General features: G+C 42.7%; 1 protein-coding gene and 1 long non-coding RNA gene across 2 annotated transcripts; one reads left to right on the top strand and one right to left on the bottom strand.

The window, feature by feature from the left end:
- LOC140706991 (uncharacterized) lies at positions 1–926 on the bottom strand. The gene is made up of 2 exons (XR_012086986.2): positions 799–926; positions 1–154 (listed from the first exon to the last, which is right to left on the bottom strand). It is a non-coding gene; the product is annotated as an uncharacterized LOC140706991 (long non-coding RNA).
- Positions 878–25,062, top strand: MAL2 (mal, T cell differentiation protein 2). Its single transcript, XM_020815367.3, has 4 exons — positions 878–1,015; positions 8,511–8,681; positions 18,647–18,832; positions 21,172–25,062. Exons 1-4 carry the CDS (start codon positions 878–880, stop codon positions 21,241–21,243), a joined length of 567 nt encoding a protein of 188 aa, XP_020671026.2. The 3' UTR covers positions 21,244–25,062.
- Positions 25,063–26,492: the final 1,430 nt, after the last annotated feature.

Genomic DNA, 26,492 nt, shown 5'->3' on the forward strand with positions numbered 1-26,492 from the left:
TTACACAGAATTTATTTATTTATCAGTTTGGGGAGCCAGGGTAATATATTTAGAAGTACAGTAGAGACTGATCTGGGTTCAGCAAGTCATAACACTCAATGGGCGACTTCGGGTCAGTCACTTGCTCTTTATCCTGGTCCACCTGACAAGGTACCTGATAAGGAAAGAGGGTCATCTTTATTACCTCAAACGGAACACAACGAAGAAATAATAGACTTAAAAGAAAAGAAAAATAAGCCCAGTGCCAGTGTTTTTCTTGGATACAGTGACTTAAAAAAAACATTTCTGAGCATGCACAGAGTGCCTTCTAACTCCTCCAGATGAGTAAACGGAGGTAGCCTTCCCCGAAGGTCAAATTGGGGGTTACAATTTAAGCCTTGCTAGAGCCTTAAGCCGGATCCGCTTCGGCTCGAAGTCTCTCCGCTCCAAGAGCCCCAAACCGGATCCGCTTCGGGGCGAGGGCTCCGGGGCGAGCGCACCTCGCCTGACCCAAAAGGAGGAGAGGCACTTTGGACCAAACGAGGTGTCCCCTTCTTTAAACCGGCGTGACTGGAAAGCCGGGACTGCTGAGGGGAGGACAGGAAAGTGGGCGCGCAAAGGCCGCGCCGCCGCCCGGAGAGAGCGAGGAAGCGAGGCGAAGAGGGCGGGCAACCGGCGGGGCGGCGCCGGAGGCAGGCAGGCAGGCAGGCAAGCAAGCGCGCGCGCTCCCTTCCTCCCTGCTCGCCACCTGCGGCTCTCGGCTCCCGCTCGGCGGCGCGGTCCGGTCCCTCCTTCTTCCCGTGCCTCGCCGTTCCTCACCTGGCCGCGGCCACGTCAGGGGCTCCCCGGCCCGCCTAGCCTCGCCTCGCCTCGCCTCGGTCGGCCCCGCGCAGGCACCATGATCCCGGCTCGAGGCGGGGGCGCCATGCCGCCGCCCCCCAACGCCACCGCCTATTACCCCCCGCCGCGCGTCACCCTCCCGGCCGGCTTGGAGATCCTGCGCACCTACTCGGGGGCCTTCATCTGCCTGGAGATCGTAAGTGAGCCGAGGGGGGGGGGCGAAGCGAGGAGGGCAACAAGTGGGTGGTGGTGGGGGGAGAGAGTCCCCGAGCGGTCCTCCTCGGGAGTCAGCTTTCGGGCCTAAGTCCCCAGTTAGTGCAGACTCGCGGAGACGATGGTAGGTGGCCGAGTACAAACGCCTTTAGTTCAATAGGTCTCCTCTGTCTGCAGCTAGAAATCGGATCGGGGCCATTAAGTCTAGTAGCAATTACTCTCCGTCCATTGAGCGCCCGCGTTTTTCTTTTATCCTAAACCCACTCTGATATTATTTTAGAGGCGGGAATATAGGGTGATTTTTTTAAAAAGTCGAATTGTTCCCTTTATTGATCGAGTGACGTCCTAATTCTTACACCACCACCACCACCACCGGGCCCCGCGCCAGAATCCTATTATTCCTAGAATGGCCAGTTAATGATTTCTTCCTTGTGATACTGGTCCCACGCAAATGCCTTCTCCTCAAAGAATCTCCTGTATTCACCATCTGGAATTCTGTGACCGGGTAGGGGAGCGGGAGCTGCTTAGAAAGATGCACCTGTTGGATTTCTGCCTGTCAATGATTGGAGTTAGTCAAGTGGGAAAAGCCAGTCTTGTGATCCACTATAGGTTTTATCCTATGTCCTTCTGCCTTGTTTAGTACTGCTGTTTTTCATACTGTGGTGGATACTGTTGCCTAGTAAGTAGAGGAGTTTGCAGAATTAAATGTCTACAGTATCACCAGAGACATATTCACAGAAAGCTGGTGGAAGAATAAGTTACTGGGACTGTGGAGAACCAGATCTCAGTCCACCCTGAGTCTCATGAAACTTACCAGGTGATCTTGGACTAGCCACTCTCCCAGCTTGACCTGCCTCACAGGGTTGTTGTTTTGAGGACAGAATGGGCAGGAGGTAACTAGGTTCCCATCTTTGTGCACATTGGAAATATCAATAGCATGAAATATCAATGTGACGAATAACTATGAAACAACACCAGGGCAAAAGTAACCATGGGATGCTTACAAACAAAATACTGTTTTGAGTAACACTTTTATTGGATTGTTATAGAGGTACTGGCTGGATAACTCAGTGGTTCAGGTCTCTGGCTGTGGAGACAGAGGTTGGGAGTTCGAATTCCCCCCTGGGCCTCTTGCAAGTAGAGCCAGCCTGGGTGACCTTGGGAAAGCAGCACAGTCCTAGGGCGCCCCCAGAGGAAGGGGATGGTAAACCACTTCTGAGTATTCTCTATACTTGGAAAACTCTGGAAAGGGTCTCCATAACTCAGAATTGCCTTGAGAGCCCATGATTATTATTTATTTATTGGATTACTGTTAGTCTCAAAATGCAGGAAGCTTTCCGCTTCTTGAGAACTCTCTTTCAGACCAAGACGGCGCGCTTAGATGGGTTAAATAATGAATCTCGTTACTAGTAAAGTGAAAATGGCATTATTATTATTAGTACTAGAGAACTTCATTATTGAAGATTCTTATGCTTCTTAGCCTTGCCCACTTTGATGATCCGACTCTGGAGAGATGACAATGTATGGCCTTCCAGATGTACTTGGACTGCAACTTCCATCTTCCCCTAGCCACACTGTGGAAACCTACAGCATCTCATTTGAAGGCACTGGCCTTCCCTTCCTTGATGCCTTGAATGTAGGACATTGTGTTTACAAAGCCTGTGCTAGTCTCTTCAGCAAAGTAGCCATTATATACAATCTCTTATTTTTACTGGTTTTAAATCCATCCCTACTACACACCCCAGCCTATTGTCTGCAAAGGCCATTAAGATAGGACCTTCTGCAAGTCAGTTAAGTCATAAGGTCACCATAAGTCAGAAGTCTTTCTCTCTCACACACACACACAAACACACACCCTCGCACACACATACACACACACACCCTCTTCAACACTGTAGTTCCCTTACCAGTTCACACACCCCTTCCATTTGAGGTTAGCCAGCTTTGTTTACAGGCAAGGCTCCAAAGGTATTTGGGTTCTGATGTTGACATCCTATCTTGTTGGTACAGGTTGTAATCACATTGCACTCCTGAAGGCTCGCCTAACATTGGGTGACAACCATGGAGTTGCCGTCCTCTTTCTTTTGGCTCCTGTAAGGAGTGAGTAACATACAGACGTTGCAGGTGCTGATTTCTGTCCAGGTACAAGACGGTAGCTCGTGGAAGATCATAATCTTCTCAATTTATGCCTACTGTATATACGGCTTATTAAGCCACCAGATCCTTACCAGGGATGGCATTAGCAAGACTTCTTCCTTCATCTCCTCTTTGTGAATGATTCCATGTCCTGCATTTTTCTCAAACACACTGCTCTCTACTGAAACGGCTTTCCCTGTTATTACGCATACTGCTTCTTCCGTATCATCTCTGCTCCTTCCTGAATTCCATTCGATTTCTACATTCAGCAAACATAGCTGTGGGCTGTGTCCAGGCCCCTGCTGCTTTGTGACCTTAACTGCATTAAGGACAAGCGCTAGAAAAGCTAAGTGAGATAAGCTTTCTACAGTTCAATCTAGAGTGGAGCTAGATGGTGTGGTGTAGTGGAAGTCTTTGAATGTGCCACAAACAGGCATGTATAGAAAAGTTGAGAGCCAGTCTGATGTAATGAATAGAAAATTCAGACTAGAACTCAGGATCTGGGTTCGAATCCCCACTCAACCGTCGTAGCTCACTAGGGGGTGGCAATGGTCAAACCAATGCGCCATTATCTCATTTACCTTGAGAGCTCCATTAGGGTCATCATAAATTGTCAACAACTTGATAGCACTTCAAAACACAATCCAGAGCAGAGTGGGCAAATTCTGGTTCTTGGTTCTGCTGCTTTATTTGTTTATTATACTCAGTTTTCCTCCGTTGAGCTCAAAAGTCATAAATACAGCTTTCCACATCTTTATCCCCACAGTAGTAGAATGGGATAGGTCAAGTTGAGAAAGTGTAACTGGCCCAAGGTCATACAGTGATTTTCATGGCTCAGTGGAGTCTCCTAAGTTCCAGTCCAGCATCATAACCCCTACGGGCTTGTAGTGACTTGACCCCTTCCTAAATGGGTCACTCAAGTCTTGTGTTTTGGACATTGGCCCTTTTGGACAAATCGAGGTTTGGCTTAAGGACAAGGTCTCACTGGGTCCTAAGTAGGAGACTGCCTTCAGACAAACATCATTCTCAATTCCGTAGGGGGAAACAATAATAATAATACCGTATTTTCTGTATATAAGACTATCGTCGTCTAGTCGTCTAGTCGTGTCCGACTCTTCGTGACACCATGGACCAGAGCACGCCAGGCCCTCCTGCCTTCCACTGCCTCCCAGAGTTGGGTCAAAGTGCCTTCACACTTTCCCAACATCAAAGTCTTTTCCAAGGAGTCTTCTCTTCTCATGAGATGGCCAAAGTACTGGAGCCTCAGCTTCAGGATCCGTCCTTCCAATGAGCACTCTGGTTTGATTTCCTTTAGAATCGATAGGTTTGTTCTCCTTGCAGTCCAGGGGACTCTCAAGAGCCTCTCCAGCACCACAATTCAAAGGCATCAATTCTTCAGCGGTCAGCTTTCTTTATGGTCCAGCTCTCACTTCCATACATCACTACAGGAAAAACCATAGCTATGACTGTGCGGACTTTTGTTGGCAAGATGATGTCTCTGCTTTTTAAGGTGCTGTCAAGGTTTGTCATCGCTTTCCTCCCAAGAAGCAGGCGTCTTTTAATTTCGTGGCTGCTGTCTCCATCTGCAGTGATCATAGAGCCCAAGAAAGTAAAACCTAATAAGACTATACTTTTGTCTAAAATCTTTAGACTAAAATTGAGGGTCGTCTAATACATGGAAGTAAGCTGAGAAAAGAACAAAAAGAAGTGGAAGGGAAAGCAGGGATCAAAGCGATCCTGCAGTGCTTTGATCCCTTTTCTCCTGCACTTGCTAAGCCCCACTTAGTTTTCTTAATTTTGGATTAGAAAAGGGGGGGGTCTTATACATGGAAAAAGATGGTAATTATGTGCCATCAAGTCAGTCCTCAGGTAGGGCAAACCTTGGCAGGATATACCAGGTAGAGAGTATTCAGGTTTCCCAGTCCCTTCTTCTAGGGGCGCCCTGGCATTGTGTAGCATTTTCAGGGCTACATAGGCTGGCAGTTTTCCTGGGAGGCAAACTGAAGAATTGCACTCCCAACATCTCACTCTGCAGCCAGATACCTAATTCAGTAGCCAGCCCATAAGGGAAAAGTGACATAGAAATGACTCTGGGATTGCGTGTTAATTTTTGTCTGCAAAAGTACTTGTGGAGACATGGGGCTTTCAAAAGGCTCAATACGGTATGTCTCCTAATTCAAATGTATCTCTGTGGAGTGTCTCTGTGGAGCTTCTGTGTTTTCCACCTTCTTTGCTGTTCCTTCAGCACCAATCTTTTCATCATCCCTGACTCATCCCAACCAATCAGGGATAACAGAGATGAACCTGATGATTTTCCTTCTCTCTGTAACCAAAGCCATTTGGCAGTTCAGCAAGAGGACGGAGGGCCAACACATTGTCTTCTTTGAATGTTCCCAGTGCTGAGTCAACCAAGCGAATGTTCCCTAGCTTTCTGCAGAGTTCGGGTGGTGTGTTTTTTTTTTTTTGTCACAATGTGACTGGGTTTGTTGGTCCTGTTTCTGTGGCAACGGACACATGTACGCACGCCCAGACAACTCTTACACCCTTTCAAAGCTTTTCTGTAGGAAGATCGTAGGAGAGGCGCTTAATTTTTAGGGGCTTGCAAAATTGGATGTTTGCAAAAAAATTAGCTGTTTTAGCCTGGCACAAGCAAGGTATTCTTCCCTTCCACTTTCCAGAAGAGTTCCCCACATCCTGCTAAAAGGTCTGAGATAGTTTGCAGTGAGCCAGGGTCTTCAGACCCCTGACCAGGAAAAAGGGATCGGATCCATCATAATCACTCTGGCTTTTCCCCACTTAAAAGCAGACGGCAGGCCTGAATGCACGAAGAGTGGAAAGAAATGCCTGTTGTACTCAGTGGAGCTTACATAACAGCCACACTGTTTGCCAAGACGATTGTTTTCCCATAATTAATTTTTAAGCTAGCGATGCCAAATATTTGGAAATTTCACTTTCATTTCAGATACTGTCTTGTCTTTAGGCAGACTGTCCATTCTGGGAGGAGGACGGCTTTTAAAATGAAAATGCTGCTTTATAAGTTTTCAAAAGACATTTATTTCTTCATTATTTTACTTGCTCATGCTTAGCTTAGTTATGTTTATCATTAGTATTTAGCAGCTTGTTTTCATTTCCTTTTACTAACCTTTTTGGCATTTGATTATGCAGATAACTATAAAATCCTGTTCCGGTAGGATGAGGGAACAAAATGAGAAGGTTAAAATAGTTAGTTTAAAAAACAAACAAACAAAAAAAAACAAAGGTAGACCATTTGGTCACAGGACTGACTGATGACTTTTTGAAGTCATTTCTTTCTGACCAAAATGGTTTCTTTCAGTTTGTGTATCAGCCCCGTATAAAAAATGGTGAAATAAATTGTGTGTGTGTGCTTCTGTAAACCAGATGAAAAGGTTTAAAATAGGTGTGGGGAATGTCACACTCCAGATGTTAGTGGGCTTTAGCTCTAACCATTGGCTAGGCTGGCTGTGAGAAGAATTGAAGGTCCAGTAATAGCTGGAGAACCACATGGTTCTCATATCTGGTTTAAGAACAGCTGGGTAGCTCCATGATTTAGGTATCTGGCTAAGGAGCCAGAGGTTGTGAATTGATTCCCCCACTCTGCTTCCTTGACAAGAGCTAGATTCAGTGATCCATTGGGGTCCTTTCCACCTCTGCAGTGCCGAGATGTTATTAAAAGGCACCTAAGAGCCTCATGGTTAAACTGCAGTACTTCAGCCAAAATTCTGCTCATGATCTGGGTTCAATCCCAGGTAGCCAGCTTGAGATGGTCTCAGCCTTCCATCCTTCCAGGGTTGATAAAATGAGTACCCACCTCACTGGGGCGGGAGGAGGGACATGTAGCCTGGACAATTGAATTGTATACAGTAAACAATTAAATTTAAACCATTTAAGTCCTTTAAATGCTGTGGGGCAGTATATAAGCATTTTTGTGGGGGAGATTTAGACTAGAACCATACACATGCCTAATCAAAAATAAGTCCTGCAAACTGAAATCCTGTTGCTTAGTGTAGCACTAGATTAGGCCCATTGAATCAATGGGGAATTGGCGAGTCAGCTCTTCCCTGATTCCAATGGAATCAAGTTCTGTTGATTCAGATGAGCCTACCCTAGTTGCAGCTTGCTACACTGAAGTAGGGACGTGGTGGCACTGCAAGTTAAACTGCAGAAGCCTCTGTGCTGCAAGGTCGGAGGACTGGCAGGCCTACGATCGAATCCATGCAACGGAGTGAGCTCCCGTCGCTTGTCCCAGCTCCTGCCAACCTAGCAGTTCAAAAGCATGTAAAAATGCGAGTAGAAAAATAGGTACCACCACAGTGGGAAGGTAACGCCATTCTAGTCATGCTGGCCACGTGACCACAGAAACTGTCTTCGGACAAACGCTGGCTCTACGGCTTGGAAATGGGGATGAGCACCGCCCCCTAGAGTCGGACATGATTGGACTAAATGTCAAGGGGAACCTTTACCTTTACCTTACACTGAAGTAAGAGGCAGCTAGAGTAGGCCAATTTGAATTAGTGTAACCTGTAGATAAGTTGACTTTTATTTTTTGCCTAGGAAGTGTGATAAAAAAGAGTAGTAAAATATTGCTCTTTGACCTCTCTCCCAGACATCACAATAAACACTCTTCTATCCATGCCACCCCTTCTTAATGTACGCCTAGAAGAACCCTTATCTGGGAGAAAATAAACCACCCTAATGCATAATCGTTACTCATTACTTTTCAAAAGGTGTGTAAGAGCTATGCTGCATTTGCTGTTAATCATTACTTTATGCACACATTAGTAATGCATTGCTTTTTAGTTTGATTCTCGTTTTAGTTACTTTCAGTGCGTGTGTGCATAAAAAATTTTAATTGCTTCTGCTTGAAAAAAAAATCTCTTACAGAAATGACAAAAATCCCCTGCAACAATGTTCTGAAGGTAACAAATAAACATTATCCATGCTGTCATAACTGTAATGATGTCACCAGTCTGTACAATATTTTTAAGACTTGAAAAGGTAGCAATGTCACCAGTGACATGTTACTTCCAGTCTTGGTTTTTTGGCATACGTTACAAAAGTGAGTGTTTCAGTGAGTCAGAGCTGTTCCAAATAACAAGCGAATGCTGGTGTTCTTAGATCACAGAAATTTTACTTTTTAAATAAATGCGGTATGATTTTGTAGTTCTCAGAACAATTTATATATGCATGTGCACCCTTCCCTCTCCCCCCCCATACTTGTACACAAGGAAAAGATCTAGACATAGATATAAATAGCTATATTTCTCCTTTGAAGTTGAAATATCTTCTAATGTTTTCTTCTTTTTCTCCCCCTCTTCATACAGCTTTTTGGAGCGCTCGTCTGGATTTTAGTCGCGGCTACCAAAGTCCCTTTGCCTCTGCTACAGGGCTGGGTGATGTTTGTATCGGTGACGGCCTGTTTCTCGTCCATCACCTTCCTCAGCGTTTTTCTCTTGAACTACAGAGACAGAATCGCGATTGACTGGAACCGTTTGGTAAGCCTTGAGCAGTGGGGGCAAGTTGCTACCAACCCGTTTTCTAGGCACTTCATAAAATTCCATGCTGTCATAGGACCAGACTTTTGGAGTTTTTGGGCAGTGCTATCACACCAGTAACAGAACTCTTTCCTTCAGTTGGAAGGGACAAAGAGCAGCTACCCTAGTTACCCCTCTACCCTGCACATCCTCAAAGCCTGCTCTACAGGATAGAGGAAGCTTGCTGCCCTGTTTTTCACAGGGCATGGAGGGCTAAAAGGGGGAGTGGAGTGGAAGAAAGCTAGAAAGAGGCATTGGATTTAGATCATGGAATGCAAATCTTGCATCAATTTGGTGGATGACTGAGGTTGCAATTACACTCACAAGCCACATTGAATCTATTTGGCTTTGCTGCTGCTTGATCTGCAGATTATTTTACCTTTTGGTTCGGATTGGGTAATCATGTGGAGAGGAGGATTGTTTCACTATTGGTCCATCAATCTGGAATGTCTTCAGTGCTGGAGGCATTCAAGAGAAAATTAGCCATCTGTCAGATCTGCTTTGACTTGGATTCTTGCACTGAGCAAGGGGTTGGACCCAATGGCCTTACAGGCCCTTCCAGTTCAATTATCCTATGATCCTGTGATCTGATGTAATTTGATCCATGCCACTGCCCCTCTTTCTTTCAACCTGTCCTCTGTAGATCCCTGGGTCTCCTTTTACAGTTCATTGTAAAGCCAGTGGGCTGTTTAAACTGTTGTGTGGTGCTAGAGAAGAGGACTGTTTTCTAAAGTTCTCCATAATGTTCTCACATAACATTATGGAGAACTTTAGAACTTTAGGGTCCGATGGCAATTTCTATATATATTTTAATTGTATTTTAATTGTTTTAAATTGTATTGTATTTTAATTGTTGTAAGCCACCCAGAGACCTTTGGGTAGTGTGGGTGGCATATAAATTAAATAAATAAATAAATAAATAAATAAATAAATAAATAAATAAATAAATAAATAAATAAATAAAATAACACATACTGCAGAAACACAGTAATCTACAATAGTTTGTTGAAGTTGTTTTTATTTTACATCAAATTATATATAATTTTTTATCCATGCAGAAGTGATTTAGTGCTAAGATAGTATATTGATGTGGGGATAGGCGATCTAGCGCTAAACGTGGTAGTTAAAAAGAAAGAGAAAACGATCAGGGTGACTAGGGAGAAAGATCATGGGGGTGGGTGTTCCCACTGTCCAAAAACTTAGTACATCACCAGAATACCACCCACAATCATGCCCTCTGTCCTTTTGGAGAACAGAACAACTGATCTCACTAAGAAAAGCCTGGCTGAATCATTCCAGCTTGAAAAAAGAGAATCCGCCAGCAGCAGAGAAAAAGAAATCCACTTTAAGAGAAAAAGGGCTGAACTGATTCGAATTGCCCTTTGCATCATGTGATCAGGGGAAAAAAGGGGGGGGAGGAATTCATCTGTTTTGCACCTGTAGCAAATCCCACAGTATATGACCATGTAGCCACAGCCTAAGACTAATGCAGTAATTGTTGTGCTTTTGATCACAGATGTCTGGTTTCTGTTATTCTATCTTTATAAGCCACTCAGGGAATCCTTTGGTCTGAAGAGTGGGTATAAATTAAAGAGATAATTAAAATAAGTAAGAAGTCTCTTCTCATAACTGCAGGTCATTACTCAGATTGTTGCTCTTAGTCCTGAAAGGGTGAAAGGACAACATAAATGAATGAATGAATGAATGAATGAATGAATGAATGAATGAATGAATGAATGAATGAATGAATGAAGCATTGGAACAAACTTATAGGATTGGAAGGAAAATTGTATTTATATCAGTATTGCCCAATGGATGCGGACACAGATAGTGAAATGAGCATTCTTTTGTCAAAAGGAAGTCTGTGGAGTATGATTTTGTGATCATTCAGTAAAAGTCTAACTGCTATTTCAGTAAAAATTGGCGAGACAGATTGATTGAAAAGTAACATATCCAGCAGTTCATTTTTTAAAAATAGTTGAGATTTTACATTTTTCTTTCTAGTGTCTACAGAAGATACATATTATTTCCCCACTGGAAATGATGTTTGTATCTATGATGTGTGTAGTATTACTCACAGGAGTTGGATTCAGTAGAAATGGGCATGAAGCTCAGTTTGGAGATTCATGGTGGTTCGTATGTGTGGCACCTCCCCAGCCAATGACCGATTCACCCACAGGTGTGCCCTCTCCTCCTCTGTCTCTTTGGCTGTTTGACCAGTCCCTGGCAGGAGCATGGGCTTCTCTGCCCCGCCTCCTTTTCTAAGTGGGCAATCAGCCAAGGAGGCGGGGCAGGGAAGTCCCTCCTCTTGCTGGAGACTGGCTGAATAGCTGAAGGGGAGGAGGAGAGGGACACACACTGGCTTGTGATTGGGAGATCCAGCCAGGGAGGCTGGGAAACAGAATGTGGTGCCGAGGTTCCTGCCCATCTCTACTCATAGGCTCTTTCCAATTCCACTATTCTGTGATTCCCAAAACAGATCTTCAAATGCAGTTTTCTATATTTTTCTCTTAGCCCATTTGATTTTTTTTAAATACAGTGACACACAGAGAAAAACAGGACAGCTGCTTTTAAGTTGTCTCCTGCCACTACATATTCACACATCTAAAGCTATAGACTTTGCCTCCCCCAAATGAGGTTTTCTTTTCAGTTATTGAGGTTCAGTTAATTAATTAGTCAAAAATAAAAGATTCCTGGCTCACAGATTTGTGTATGCAGTTGTTCCCAGGTGCAAAAATGAAAGCACAATCTCATGTCTCTTGTAAATCTCAACTATTTTTTAAAAAATGAACTGTTGGATATGTTTCTTTTCAATGACTAAGTCATATTCATGTTGCTTCATGGCTAAATCACACTCTGCCCTTCTGTGGAATACATAAACCCTTGGGAAAGGGTAAGAGGGAAGGGTTGCTTTGTGTTGTGATGGAATAATATGAAATTTCTATCTGGTTCTTGATCTGTGATGACTCATTCATGCTTATGCAAGTTGTAGCTTGATACTGCAATTGATGAATTGTAAATATTTGCGCGTTGTATCACTTCATAGGAGGTGTTCTTAAAAACTGTGAAGATGAACATGCCTTTTCTGGGATAATAGTAGTTTGGCCAGGTTTTGCAACTGATGTGACCCTTTATAATATTAATCAAGCCCACAAAAATATATTAAACACAACTTGTAAGGAAATCAGAATCATAGGAGAGCATCATGAATGTTCAGGCTGGTGTAACAATCTAAACTAGTAAAGATAAGGGCAGTGGCCCTTTAGAACAGGCCATCTCATGAGAAGAGAAGACTCCCTGGAAAAGACCCTGATGTTGGGAAAGTGTGAAGGCAGGAGGAGAAGGGGACAACAGAGGATGAGATGGTTGGACAGTGTTACCAAAGCTACCAACATGAATATGACCAAATTCCGGGAGGCAGTGGAAGACAGGAGGGCCTGGCGCGCTTTGGTCCATGGGGTCACGAAGAGTCAGACATGGCTTAACAACTAAACAACAACGACAATACTGTATGGTGTGATAGACAGCTTTGGGGCTTCCAGATTTTATTGGACTCCAACTCCCATTATTCCTCAGCATTTCCTATGCTGATGAGGGATGATGGGAGTTTTACTCCAACATCTGGGTATATTCCAAATCCTATTATAGGACCATTGAGTTTTTCCTGAAATAAGAAACCCAAATTCATCAGTGAGTGAGAAATTCCCAGAAGAACAAATTCTCAGCTATGAGTAGGCTTGTCAACTCTAGATGCTTAATCTTTTTGCTGGCATATTTATCTGCAAAGACAAAATGGCATTGGAAGTTGTTTTAGTCTTTATTCAGTATTATTCTAGGATTTCTTTGTTTGTTTGTCCTTCTGGGTAGTAATCTAGAAAGCCACAGATGCTTATCATAATCCTCTGCTTGCTTACACAGCAAACAAGAAAGGCTGGATGCTTAGTGGTGGAACATAGGCTTTACACGCCATTCTTTTTTAAAACCTCATGTTGTTTCTGTCCCCTGCGTGAAGAAGTTTGCAAACTCTGGTAGACTCTCAAACCAAAATAAAATTCAGGAGGAGGCAGTGAAGATTAATGAACCGAGTCCACCCTACTCTAGTCAAAAACCACTTTAGTTAGTTGTGCCAGATCTAGTTACTGTGGGCAGAGCATAATGGCATTTTCTCCAGCACTCACTATTCAGGTGTCTCTTGGGGGTGGGGGGACTGCATTAGCAAATAATATGGGAATTGCTCTGGGATTGGAATGGTTACACTCATATTATTTTCTGCTGACTATATGGCGTACAAGTCAATTAAGTCAATTCAAATCAGCCTAGAGTTTTTCCCCTAATCCATTTTCCCCCTCTCCTTCTGGGGCTTTTTTCCCCATCAAGTGCATTCTCACTGGTTCACTGATGTGATTGCTTGTGCTGATATATATACAGTGGTGCCTCGCTTAACGATTTTAATTGGTTCAAAAAAATTCATCGCTAAGTGAAAACATCGCTAAGCGAAACACAGTTTCCCATTGAAATGCATTGAAAACCAGATAATCCATTCCAATAGGAACGAATTGCTGTCCTTAAGCGAAAATCGCCATAGGAAACATTGCTAAGTGAAACGCAGTTCCCCAGTTGAAATGCATTGAAACCTATTCAATGCATCTCAATGGGGGAAAAAATTCAACCACAAATTTAAAAAGAGTCAGAACAAAGTCAAATTTGGTTAACAAAGGGTTTATTAAGTGCACTTTATGATTTCAAACATTTTAAACAGTAAACTTTAACTATATAACATTTAAAAAACAGCAAACACGAGGCTGTTTAAACCATTGTTAAGCAAAACAAGGGACCCAAAAATTTAATCGTTATGCGAAGCATGGTCACAACATCGCTAAGCGAAAATCGCCCATAGGGACCATCATTAAACGGAGCGCAAAAACGCTCCGAAAAAGTCATCGCTAAGCGAATTCATTGTTAAACGAAGCGCTCGTTAAGCGAGGCACCACTGTTTGAGTCTTCTATGGGAAGAGATGTGTAACTGTTCTATTTCAAGCCATTCCACCCAGCTGCAGCACCAGTGAGGCAGGGCAGCAGACCCATTCAGATTGGAAACTAGCTGCTGGTTGAACCTTCTCCTTCCCAAACTTGGTGCTTGGGTCTGCTTGTATGCCTCTTCCCTTTCCATTCCATTAAAAAAAACACCACCCTCCTGGTGCTGTTTGCTAGGGCACCTAAGAGCAAGGAGTCAGCAAAGAGGAAATTGTTAATAAGCATTGAATAAATAATAAGCACATCTTTGCACCTTGTTAAGGCAGTACTGGTGTAGCTGTGCCTTCTGCGAATGTGGATGCCAATTTACTTCTTTCTCTCTGCTGACTCCTGTGTGGCTGGCTAAAGTGGTTTCACCAGAAGGGAACCTAACTCCCTGGATACAACCATAGCAGTTCCAAGGTTTTTATGGCAGGTTCTCTGATGGATGCCAGGAATGGAATGTCATCTTTTTTTTAACCAGTATCCCATATTTTCACTTTGCTGTGTTTCAGCATCATCTGAAATTCTGTAAAAAACAACAACAACACATCTGCACATTTCTCCTGATCTGTGCCTTTTTTCAACATGTACACATTTTTGCAAGTGATTTTTTTCCTGATAAAATGTCTGTTTTTGCTCATTTTCCCTTAAGATATGCATTTTGTATGGATTTCCCTTATAGCATGCATATTTGTGCACATTCATTCATGTATTTTGCCAGCACTTCTTGTTTTATGAGACACTCCATGTAACTGCTTCCTCATTTAGGAATTCTTGAAAGGACCACCATCTTTCTTTATTTAGCCAGTCATAAAAGGGAATAATCAGATTTCCTTATCCTACAGATTGCTTTCAAAATGGAACATCTTTTGATTTGGATATTAACTCGACCTGTGACCTTAGCAACCTCTGCAGTGTTACTTCAGATGCAAGCGTGGCCTTTAGGAACAAAAATCTGATGGGGAGGAGAGTATATCTGAGGCATGTACAGATGCACAAATCCCCCAGTATTGTTCTATACTGTATTTTGTATTTTCTGATCATTAGCCATGAACGTGCAACAGGACATTCTTCCTCACACACCATGAGACAAGATTGTAGAGTAAAAGTGACATCACTCTGAGAGAGAGCCAAAGTGGGAGGAAAGAGGAAAGGGTGAAGAACAGTTTGCTCATTGATTTGTGAACTGCCTAGAATATTCAAGAAAGTGCAGATAGCACTGTCCAACTGCATTCTAGTATAATGGGTGATTGTAACCGTCTTGCTACAGATGAGCTTATTGGTTATGGTTGGTTCCATATACTCATAGGAAATTCCAGACTAGGACCTATAACCAGGCTTGTTTAAGTATAGGAGGTGAAAATATGATATCTTGAGCATATGGAGGAAGGTTTGTGAGAGCATGCATAGCTCTTAGTAGTTGTTGCCACTAAGATGAAGATTTGGGGTAGTAGAAGGTGGCCCCTGGACAGTGAAGAAGGAAGAGAAAGGTTTTAAACTAGTACAGGGGAGGAAGAAAAACATAAAGCTCTCTAGCGTGGGTACCCACATCATCAAGGAGACGTAAGAATAGCTGAGGAGGGTATAGTGGCACCTTGACTTGTGAACTTAAGTGGTTCCGGAACTCAGGTCGTAACTCGTAAGTCAAAGCACCATTTCCCATAGGAATGCATTGAAAAGCAATTAATCTGTTCCGGCTGAAGAAAAAAAACCACCCAAAAAAATCCACCCAAAAAAAAACCCACTGCAAGACCCATCGGAAATGCGATTAATCTGTTCCAGCCAAAAGGGGGGGGGGGCAGAAAAGCAAACAAACCATGCAAGACCCATCGGAAATGCAAAAAAAAAAAAGCAAAGCAGAAAGCAAACAAACCATGCAATACCCTTTGGAAATTCAAGAAAAGCAAAGCAAAAAGCAAACAGACCCTGTGAGACTCATCAGAAATGGGGAGGGGGAACCCAAAATGTAAACAAACCCCGCAAGACCCATCAGAAATGGGGGGGGAACAAAAAGCAAAAAAACACCCCAAGACCCATTGGAAATGGAAAAAACCCAAAAAAGCAAACAAACCCCGCAAGACCCATCGGAAAGGGGGCGGGGAAACAAAAAACAAACAAACCCTGCAAGACCCACCACAGCATAGAAATATAATCCCACCACCCAGCCCAAAACGACGCTGCAAAACCCATCCAGAACAGTTTTTAAAAAGCAGAAAGCAGCACCTTACTTTACCAGGTAGTCCCAAGCCTCCTCCAATCACACTCACTCTAATAGTTGGGGCGAAAGAGCTTCAAAGAAGCAGTCTCTTCACCTACCAACGGTTAGCAATTTGAATTCCCCGCCTGTTTTCCTTGCCTTTTTCTGTTCGTAACTGGAAGCTCCGGCCACAAGTCGAAGCAAAAGTTTGCGGGCAGAGCTGGTCATAACTCGAAATGGGCATATGTCAGGACATTTTGGTACATCGAGGCACCACTGTATCACATTTTTAGAACAATTATTAAGAATTTGCTCTCCCTCAGTTCTCATGCCCTTCTGTAAGTATGACTTGCAGGGGGGTTTTTTACTTATTTTCTTTATGTCTTAGAATGAGCACAGTGGCATAATTTATGCTCATTGAACTGAATGTTCAGTTTAGCTTCTTTGTGTTTTCTCCCAACACAAAGAAGTCACTTATGTGACTTATATATCCTTAATCATCCTCATGTGCCATTAAGTCAATTCTGATGTATCATTTCCAGGTACAGAGTACAGTACTGGGATATGGTTTGCCATTCCCTTCTTCTGGGTGCGCCCTGGGATTTTGCCCGAGGCCATATAGGCTGACTCTTCTCACCAGGAGACATAGTGGGGGATTGAACCCCCAACGTTCCCTCAGCTGTATACTTCAACCACTGTTTCTGTCATGATGGAACTCAGATTCTTTGAGCAAATGGTGATTGTTAGGATATAAGATTCACATGTCTGAGAACCTCTGCTGTGGAATGGATTTCTTGAGGCAAAGGGAATCTTAATTTTGGATGGAGTCACCCAGCAGTTGCTGGCATGGCTATGATTTTAATTCCTCCAACAGGCAGTGCCCTTTCAGATTGAATGGATGCTAGTTTTGTCAACTCCATTGCAATAGCTTCCCGGGTTTGGCCCATTTCAAAACAACAGTGCGGCTTATAAAGCAATAATAAACCCGGAGCTTAATGTCCTGCCTGAAACCCATGGGTCCCTCCAGCAAAGATTTGTCTCCTGGTTACAGAAGTTCTGGCTTTTTACATCTACGGGTGACAGAGAACTTCATTGTCAGTGTTGCCAAGGAAGCGAGGAAGTTCCAAGGCAGTCCAGTTGGGCAGAGGAAATGAAGTAATTTACTCTTAAATCCAGTAAACACTATGCTACTCATAAGGATTTGTGTGCTGCCTTCATCTCCAAATGTGCCAGAAATTCAGAGCAGAAGGGGTGTTCAGTAGGCAGCCAGGCAGCCTGCAACATCAGTGGTGGTTCATAGCCCTTACACTCATTACAATATGTTCATTATACCGTATGTTTTACTAGGCCTTTTTATAAAGGGCCTTGGCTCCGCTCTGTCAGATGGTAGGAACTGTTGTCTTTCTGCGGAGGAGGAGGATTGCTACACAGCCTCAATTTTGCCTCTCCACCTCTTATTTTTTAAATATTCTAGCAAAAGAATGTGCTTGCTCTCTCTCCAAACTGTATGTGTGTTTGTGTTCTTTTTTCAAATAGCCACATCTTTGTTGTTGTTTAGTCATTAAGTCATGTCCGACTCTTCATGACCCCATGGACCAGAGCATGCCAGGCCCTCCTGTCTTCCACTGCCTCTGTCGTCCCCTTCTCCTCTTGCCTTCACACTTTCCCAACATCAAGGTCTTCTCCAAGGAATCTTCTCTTCTCATGAGATGGCCAAAGTATTGGAGCCTCAGCTTCAGGATCTGTCCTTCCAGTGAGCACTCAGGGTTGATTTCCTTCAGAATGGATAGGTTTGTTCTCCTAGTAGTCCAGGGGACTCTCAAGAGCCTCCTCCAGCACCACAATTCAAAAGCATCAATTATTTGGCGGCCAGCCTTCTTTATGGTCCAGCTCTCACTTCCATACATTGTTACTGGAAAAACCATAGCTTTGACTATGTGGACCTTTGTCGGCAAGGTGATGTCTCTGTTTTTTAAGATGATGTCGAGGTTTGTCATCACTTTCCTCCCAAGAAGCAGGCGTCTCTGAATTTCGGAGCTGCTGTCACCATCTGCAGTGATCATGGAACTCAAAAAATATACCGGATGTAATTTTAATGGTGGAAAATATTGTTTATCCTTAACCCAGATGGCTTTTTATAAAAATCCAGGTGCAGTTTTAATAAAATCAATGAACATTCTTTGATTTGTGTGTCTGTGTGTGATGGTTTTTGTGTGTTGGAAAACATTATTGCAGATGTAGAAGATTATTTTAACAGCCTGTAATATCCCATTAAAGACACAGCACACAGTGCTTCAAGCCATATTATGCTCTTATTCTTTTATGTATCTTTTCTCTTTATTATGTACAACTTAAACTGTTACTTAAAAGGGGATACATAACCTCATGTATGCTAATCTGAGTATTTTTTCCTACGTATGTCTGTAGCCATTCCAGCTTGGAAATGGGATTTGGGGAGGGGGAAGTTATAGGTTTAAAAAAAAAGAGGAAAATTTCCAAGCTTTGGCAATATTGTCTTTGTGGAAGTGAGTTCTGCATATCTATTCTGTAATTTAAATATATCCCCCGTCCCCGGGTGTAGTAGTTTTATTCTATAGTAGAATGACAGAACCCATGTTGACTGCAACTGCATTGCTGACTATGGAAAGTTAAAAAAAAAATCATCAGTGCATTTTCCCCTCAAGCTAACTCTGTGTTTTCCTTTAATTTTTAGGATTTTCTTTACCACGCAGCTGTCTTTGTCTTTTATTTTGGGACCTTCCTTCTACAAGCGGCAACCACCTCCTTGCATGCCCATCCGATGAAGCTCAGTGCGCATCTTCCTGCCAACTCTACCGCCGTTGTCTTCTATGAAAGGCTTCTCAATGACCATGAGTATAACTTGAGTATAGCAGCTGCTGTAAGTATTATATAGGCTTGCTCTGCGCTCAGCTAGGCATCCTGTAAATCCAGCAGAATAAGGATCCTGTTCTTGTACTGTTTGGGGCGTGTGAATGTGTTACAGTGCCATAGGATGGCTTATGTTTGGTGTAAAAGAAACATTCAGAGAAATACATATTTTCTGCTCTTATAATTATTTCCCCCAGCATCCATCCGCTCTCCTTTGTCAGGCATATGTAAGCAATCAACTGCCAAAAAAATTGTTGCTTACATTCTAAGATCAATTACACTTCTTGCTTTTAATGTGCATTTACAATCAGATGTCTTTCACCACTTGAGGGAGCACTGCTTTTAGCTACAGATTCACAGTCTTTTCCTGTTTTCGCGAAGGCTTTCACGGCCAGGATCTAATGGTTGTTGTGGGTTTTTCGGGCTCTGGCCGTGTTCTGAAGTTTGTTCTTCCTAACGTTTCACCAGTCTCTGTGGCCGGCATCTTCAGAGGACAGCACTCGGTGCTCTGGTGAGAGTGCTGTCCTCTGAAGATGCCGGCCACAGAGACTGGCGAAACGTTAGGAAGAACAACCTTCAGAACACAGCCAAAGAGCCTGAAAAACCCACAACAAACATTTTCTTGTTTTGTCCCTAGACAGACAGATACATAGGACTGAGATGAAATCTCAGGACTTTGAAGAGTTCCAAGGAGATCAGTTGCTCAAGATCTGCAGTTCAGCTGAAGTTGTTTTTGTTTTTTAACCCTTCTTCAGCAGCTTGATAAGGGATGGCAACTTTTGGCCTCTATATGTTTTGGCTGCAGTGTACATCAGTCTCAGCTGTGTGGCCTATAGTAACGTGCTGTGGGAGTTGTAAACCAAAATCTCTGACTGGCCACTTGTTACCTGCCTTGGTCTGGGCTATGTTGTCCAGTTTCTGTCCTCTTCCTACAGAGTAGGGAGCCTTAAAGAGTTCATCATCCTGAGGGTTACTTGAACTGTTGAGCAGGCAGTGAAGAATGCATGCAGGGTTGAAGTGTTGTAAAAGGGTGGACAATGTTCCTTGGAGATTCTAGCTAAGTTGAGTGCTCTACTTCAATTTAAACATATTTTTTTTACTTCCTGTGCTCTTCCACCAACGAGCAGAGGAAGTGATTGATTTGCTGATATCCTGAAGTGGCTCACCTATGATATCAGAAATTCCAACTGGAATAGCCTGGACAGCAAGAAGGCTTATTTTTGGTCCATTCCCACTGATCACATACATTGGAAACAAACCAAACCAGAGCAATCTTACCCACACCAAAAAAAGTAGAAGCTCCTGTGGGTAGGAGCACTCTGGGGACAGTTTGGTTTGCTCCAACAGTTATGTTAGGTGATCACTGGAAAAAGGAGCTAAACAACCCATTTCCACAGCAAAACAGACTAAGTGCTTGTGTGATTGCATCCTTAGTTGCTCTTTTGAGCCTTTAAAATTTGTGTTATGTGCTGTCAAGTCACACTAAGCTTGTAGCAGGACTAATGGGTCTTTAAAGGTAAGTAAAATGTTAAAGGAGTAATATTATCAATGCCATCAACCTCATGCCCTGGTGAGTTTCTATGGCTGAGCAGAGATTTGAATCGAGGTATTCTGAATTCTAATTCATCACTCTATCTACTACACCACCCTGGGAGCCCATGAACAGCCTTGAGAATTTCTTCCCTTAGAGACCATTTATGGCATGATTGTCCATGTTTAGGTAGGAAAAAAAGAGGCTTCTTTTCTGAGAGGGGGCAGGGGGCTGCACGGGAGACCTTGTCAGGCAGCAAGCGACCCATGGACTGCACAGTTCACATTTCTAAGCTAAACACTATTATTGATATAGGGACGTGGTGGCGCTGTGGGCTAAACCGCAGAATCCTGTGCTGCAGGGTCAGAAGACCAGCAGTCGTAAGATCGAATCCACGTGACGGAGTGAGCGCCCATCGCTTTTCTCAGCTCCCGCCAACCTAGCGGTTCGAAAGCATGCAAATTGCAAGTAGATAAATAGGGACCACCATGGTGGGAAGGTAACAGCGTTCCGTGTCTAAGTCACACTGGCCATGTGACCACGGAAGATTGTCTTCGGACAAAACGCTGGCTGTATGGCTTGGAAACGGGGATGAGCACCGCCCCCTAGAGTCGAACACGACTGGACAAAAATTGTCAAGGGAAACCTTTTACCTTTACCTATTATCGATATTATCTATAGTACTGACCATTTGGTGAAATGGGGAGTGTTTAGTGAGATAAATAATATAAAAAGAAATTGCAGGAATGAACTGATAAGCAAAATTTGGTATGAAACTCATTTTGGGATATTTTTTTACCCCTCTCCTTCCCCTGCAGATTTTTGCTTTTGCAACAACTGTGTGTTATGGGTGCAGCACAACCCTGGCTTTAAGAAGATGGAAGCTATAGCACTGGAAAAGACAGGCAGCTCAACAGCATCCCGGACTGCTTTGTGTCCCCGTTCAGAAGATCAAACGATGTTTGATGTGCTCGTCAGATAAGAGTAGAGTGCCAACAAGTGTTTGGAATGCATTTATATTTTTCTAAAATGTTGGTGCACACTTGCTTGTGCATTTGCACACACAGACACACAATAAGTCCCATGTCATCATTTTAGATATATATAGAGATATATATATATTTCGACAGGGGAGAAGCATTTTTACTTTAAACCTGGACCAAAAATGCCACCCTGTTTTCACAAGTTTTAGAATGCTGTGCAGTGTTTTTGGCCTTGTTATGGAGGAACAAGAGAAACCCTTATGATTTCTGGAGAGTTGCTTTGCTCGGCGTGGTGGAAAACAGTGGATTTAGTGGGCAAGTTCTTGATGACTCTGCTGGCTGCCATTTGCAGGTGTCTTCCACTCTTTCCCATCATCACATTGCCACTGAAATGATGCTGCATCTGAATGCCAATGCTTCCCCATTGCAGGGAATAGTTTGAAAACCTCCTTTGCTTCATGCAGCAACAAAGCAATTCATTGGAAAAAAAAATAAACAGAAGAAGCCATTCCCAGTGTCAAATGTTCTTCTCGCCCACCACCCCCTACAACTAATTAATTTTTCTCTTCCCCTTCCTTGTCCCCCGTTGCCTCCCGTTTTAAAACAAACAGTTCCAAGTGGAAAATGACCGATCTGCACATTGCTGTCCACTGCATTTAATTTATTTATTTGTCCAGCTTTCAGTTTCTTGTGTTCACCAAACTCTTATGATGGAGCAATATCCTCTGCAGCAGATAGTATTATAATAAAGTTGAGTGATAACTAGGGTTGTCATTAGCAGACAGTTGGATTTTTGGTGCTAAACAACAGCTTGCGGGAGAAATAAAAGATCCTGGCAAATGCGTTGTGCATTAAGGATGCATGCAGACACAGGGAGGCAGCTATAAAACCCGAAACTGCAGTGCTTCTGGCTGAAAATTAACTCTCTTAGCAACCTGACAAAGTCAGTTGCTGAGCAACCACCATTAATTTCAGCTGAGTAGGAGGTGGAACCCGGATCTCCAGGTCTTCGGATTTGGCCCTGAAGGTCCATCTTCGGAGCCTGAAGGTGGTAATTTAAAATCTCAGGGCCATCACTTAGGGGTCATCTACACAACACACTGAATGGCAACCGAACTCCACTCTAAATACTGTGACTCCGTTCTGCAGAACTTTTGGCTTTGTACTTAGGTGGGGCACTTAGCATGCTGTGCAGGAACACTCGATCTCTTTAGTTCAAGCGTGTGCAGCAGAACTGTCTAGCAGAGTATTTTGTCTACCTTGCCAGCATGCGCACCCCAGCATTGCCATGAGATGCACCCATGGCAATGGAAGTGGGCTCAGACTGCTATACCTATGTAGCACACATTTGCTCTTCATCTTAGATTATTCTCTTATGAAGCTTGGGTCTAGATAGATTGCATCATTTTAAACTTATTTAGATAGTTACTCATCCCTCTTACATAGAAAATATTGCATGAGATTTTCCTGTCCCCTCTAAATCCACTTCTTTATTGCTAAGCTGTGTCTCTCACCCCTATTTAGCTATACTATTTTTGTCTTCAATCTGAGGCTTTTGCCATTCTATAAGGGACCCCCATGACAGCTTGTGAATAGGGCTAGAGATGGCTGGTGGATTTCTCCTTTACGTAACGTTCTTGTCGTGGTGCCTGTACAGACAAGGCCATGGGTTTTGTCACTAGTAATCAAAATTTAATCTTTCAGAAACATTGCCTTTCCATTTTTAATTTATGGAAGTGGGGGAAGTATTCCTCCAGTACATATAAAATATCTAGCTTTCATTATTACGCTGCACTTTTCACCTAGAAACCTCAAAGCACTTTATGCAAGAGGTAATTATAATGGCCTCACAGAGGGAAAAGACATATCAAACACTGCGACATTAGCAGAGAACAGAAATGTACCTTTGTAATTGAGTTTTGTTTTGTCGCCTTTTTAAAAGATGGAAATCTATCTATTAGAATTGACCATTTACTCATGAGTGCCCTACCTGTTCAATGCAGGTCTTGCTGATTTGGTTGTTATTACAGCAGTACCCTAGGAAAATGTTAAATCTTTTCTAAAACACAGACATATTGTTCATATAGTTTAATCCCTTTTTAAACTGGCTGGCCTGGGTTTTTTAATGGTTGGCCTAGATTTTGAAATAGTCAGCCTTTATATTGGTCAAAGAACACATTGCATTTGGTAGCGGCCTTCAGATACATATTGCCTAGTACTGTGAATCACAATGAGTTGACAGAATGGACAGATTGCAGACTTCCGGTGTGACGTAAAGGTCTTAATCATCACTCTGGAGTCTTTTTCCAACTTAGCAAGAAGGATTTGCCAATACATGTATTTCTACCTATCCCAATGTCATTTAATCTAGATTCTTGTATTTAAATTTTTATTACGGATGCCCTACCTTGTTAAAAGCAGCTTTAGATATTGAAGGCTAACAGGTTCTTACACTGACAAACATTGCTTTAGCAAACATATTTATACAACTGAAACCTTTCAGTGCGTTTTTGTGCTCTAAGTGAGAAAATGTATATTTATGGTTACCTATGGTGTGGACTTCTTTCCTTTGAACATAAATGTTTTGCACTATTTTGTATCTGAGGGTACATGTTCTTAAATCAAGTGCTTTAGAGGTCACTGTTGCATTTGTGTTTTCTTCTAATGCAAGTTCTTGAAAGACCATGTGAATGAAAATTACCCCAATGCCTCTGAATTGATTTCTTCTAATGTAATGTCTTACTTTGTTCTGTCACAAAACCAGGACTTGGAAATGGTACTTACTTGGATTTGCCATACTGGGAAGTCTGGAGAGCTCTGATCCAAAAAAGTGACTTTTTCAAGCTTTCCATACAACCTTCAAATCAAAGGTATCAGTAGTGGGTCGGAACCTCTGCATAGCAGGGTGGATCTAGACTAGGCATGAGAGACTGGACACAACTCAGTTTTGTGATGCTCAAGTTAAAGGAAGCCAGCTTTTGCTTGGATATCAGAAAAAAAACTTCCTAGCTGTTAGAGCAGTACGACAGTGGAACAAGTTACCTCGGGAGTTAACTGAGTGCTCCAACACTGGAGGCGTTCAAGAAAATCTTGGATAGTCCCCTGGCAGATATGCTTGGATTGTCTTCCTGCATTGAGCAGGGGGTTGGACTTGATGGCCTTGTAGGCCCCTTCCAACTTCACTTTTCTGTGATTCTATGAATGTAAAATTAGAGGAACTATAGTTTCATAGACAGTGCTGAGTTTTAGTTTGAACTTAAAATGTGCTATCCAGGGTGCTGAACCTAGTTTGGGGATATGGTTCAGCACATTGGATAGTCCATTTGCAATTCACAATATAACTCAGAGCAAATTTATCACCAGCACCAACAGCCCAATGAAATCAGTCACCAGCGTCGATTGAGCCCTGGTCCAATTCACTAGAGCAGAACTAGTTAATGACATAAGTGGTGGCCAGTCACCTGTCATCTGAATTCGTGCACAAAGGGCCCTATGTAGAACACCTACCCTGTTTCCCCGAAAGCAAAACCTAACCTGAAAATAAGCCCTAGTATGATTTTTCAGGACACTCATAATAGAAGCCCTACCTCAAAAATAAGCCCCAGTTAAGTGAAACCCAGCCCTCCACCATTGTGCACCAACCAGAAGAAGATGACATAACTGTATTTGAATAAATGTAGATTGTTGTACATGAAAAAAAATAAACATAAAAACATCTCCTGAAAATAAGCCCTGATGCTTTTTTTTTTGGAGCAAAAATTAATATTAGAGCCTTTCTTATTTTCAGGGAAACACGGTAGTATTTGCAGGGAAGATAAGAGAGATAATTCGGTGGCTAATCTTATTTGAAAGAGGAGAAGGGGATGACAGAGGATGAGATGATTGGACAGTGTCACTGAAGCTACCAACATGCATTTGACCCAACTCCGGGAGGCAGTGGAAGACAGGAGGGCCTGGCATGCTCTCTGGTCCATGGGGTCATGAAGAATCGGACACAACTAAACAACAACAATCTTATTTGACTTTTTCCCCCTGACTTAAGGAGAAAGAAATTAATCACAGAGGGATTTTAAAGCTAAAATAAATGGGTGAATTTACCTGTACCCAATTCAGGGCTTGATATCTAGCATTTGAGGTGGAGTTATAAAATTATGCCTGAAGCCAGTGGCTTCTTATGCAGATACCTTTTCAGGAAAGTTTTTGAAACTATCTAGTACTGTGCTCTAGAAAACTAGAGACAGAAAACAGCCTTCACTTCTCTGTCCAGTAGGGAAGGCATATGTTTCAAAGCTAATGATGGTTGAAATTCAAAGCACACTTACTAGGAGAAACATTCAAATTAGTGGAACTGAGTTCTGAGTAAATTTGTTTATGACTACACTGCATATCTTTCAGAACAATATGAAAAGCTTTTTAACTAAATTAAACATATTGGTAGTGGCCTGGAGGCCAGTTTTCAGTCCCCCTGACCCAACAAAAGTCACTGTTCTAGCTTTTTTAAAAAAAATTGAAACCAAACTGGCCAAAAGTAATGTCTGATTTTGTAGAAGGAGGGACTTGAGCAGAACTTAAAAGGGATGCACATTGTTTTCATGCAAAAATGGCCTTTCTGGATGCATTCAAGAGTAGAAATATCCCTTTTTCTTGGACCAGAAAATCATTTTTGGTGAAAGGTCTTGAATAACCTTGGGGAGCCTCTTTTAATAACCAATTGATTGTTAGTCTTTTAAAAAAATGGGATGAGTTTTATTTTGTACAAAAACATGAAACAGCTTGTCGGCAAAGAGTTCCATAACCACTGGAAACAGTTTAAAAACTAGGCAGGCAGCTAGTTTATTAGGGAGACCAAGTGCCTTTACCCTTGCATACTGCAGGAAAGAAACTGCAAAGAAACCATCATGTACTAACTAGCAGAGCAAAACCAAAAGCATCTCAAGTTGTTCCCCTCCCTTTTTTATTCATTCAAGTCACCATATCTTCCAATTGCTCTGAATTATTCCCAGTGCTCCCCCTTTCTTTTGTATTCTCATATGCCTTAAATCCAGGCTGCCAAAGGTTTGGGGCACAAGCCATCTCCTGCCAGAAGGTTAAAAATTGACTTGCAGCTAAATGAACTAATATCCGGCTGCTGGAAGGAGTTCTCAGAAAGAAGTGGG

The sequence above is a fragment of the Pogona vitticeps genome, chromosome 4 (genome assembly GCF_051106095.1).
Source record: "Pogona vitticeps strain Pit_001003342236 chromosome 4, PviZW2.1, whole genome shotgun sequence".
Lineage (NCBI taxonomy): Eukaryota > Metazoa > Chordata > Lepidosauria > Squamata > Agamidae > Pogona > Pogona vitticeps.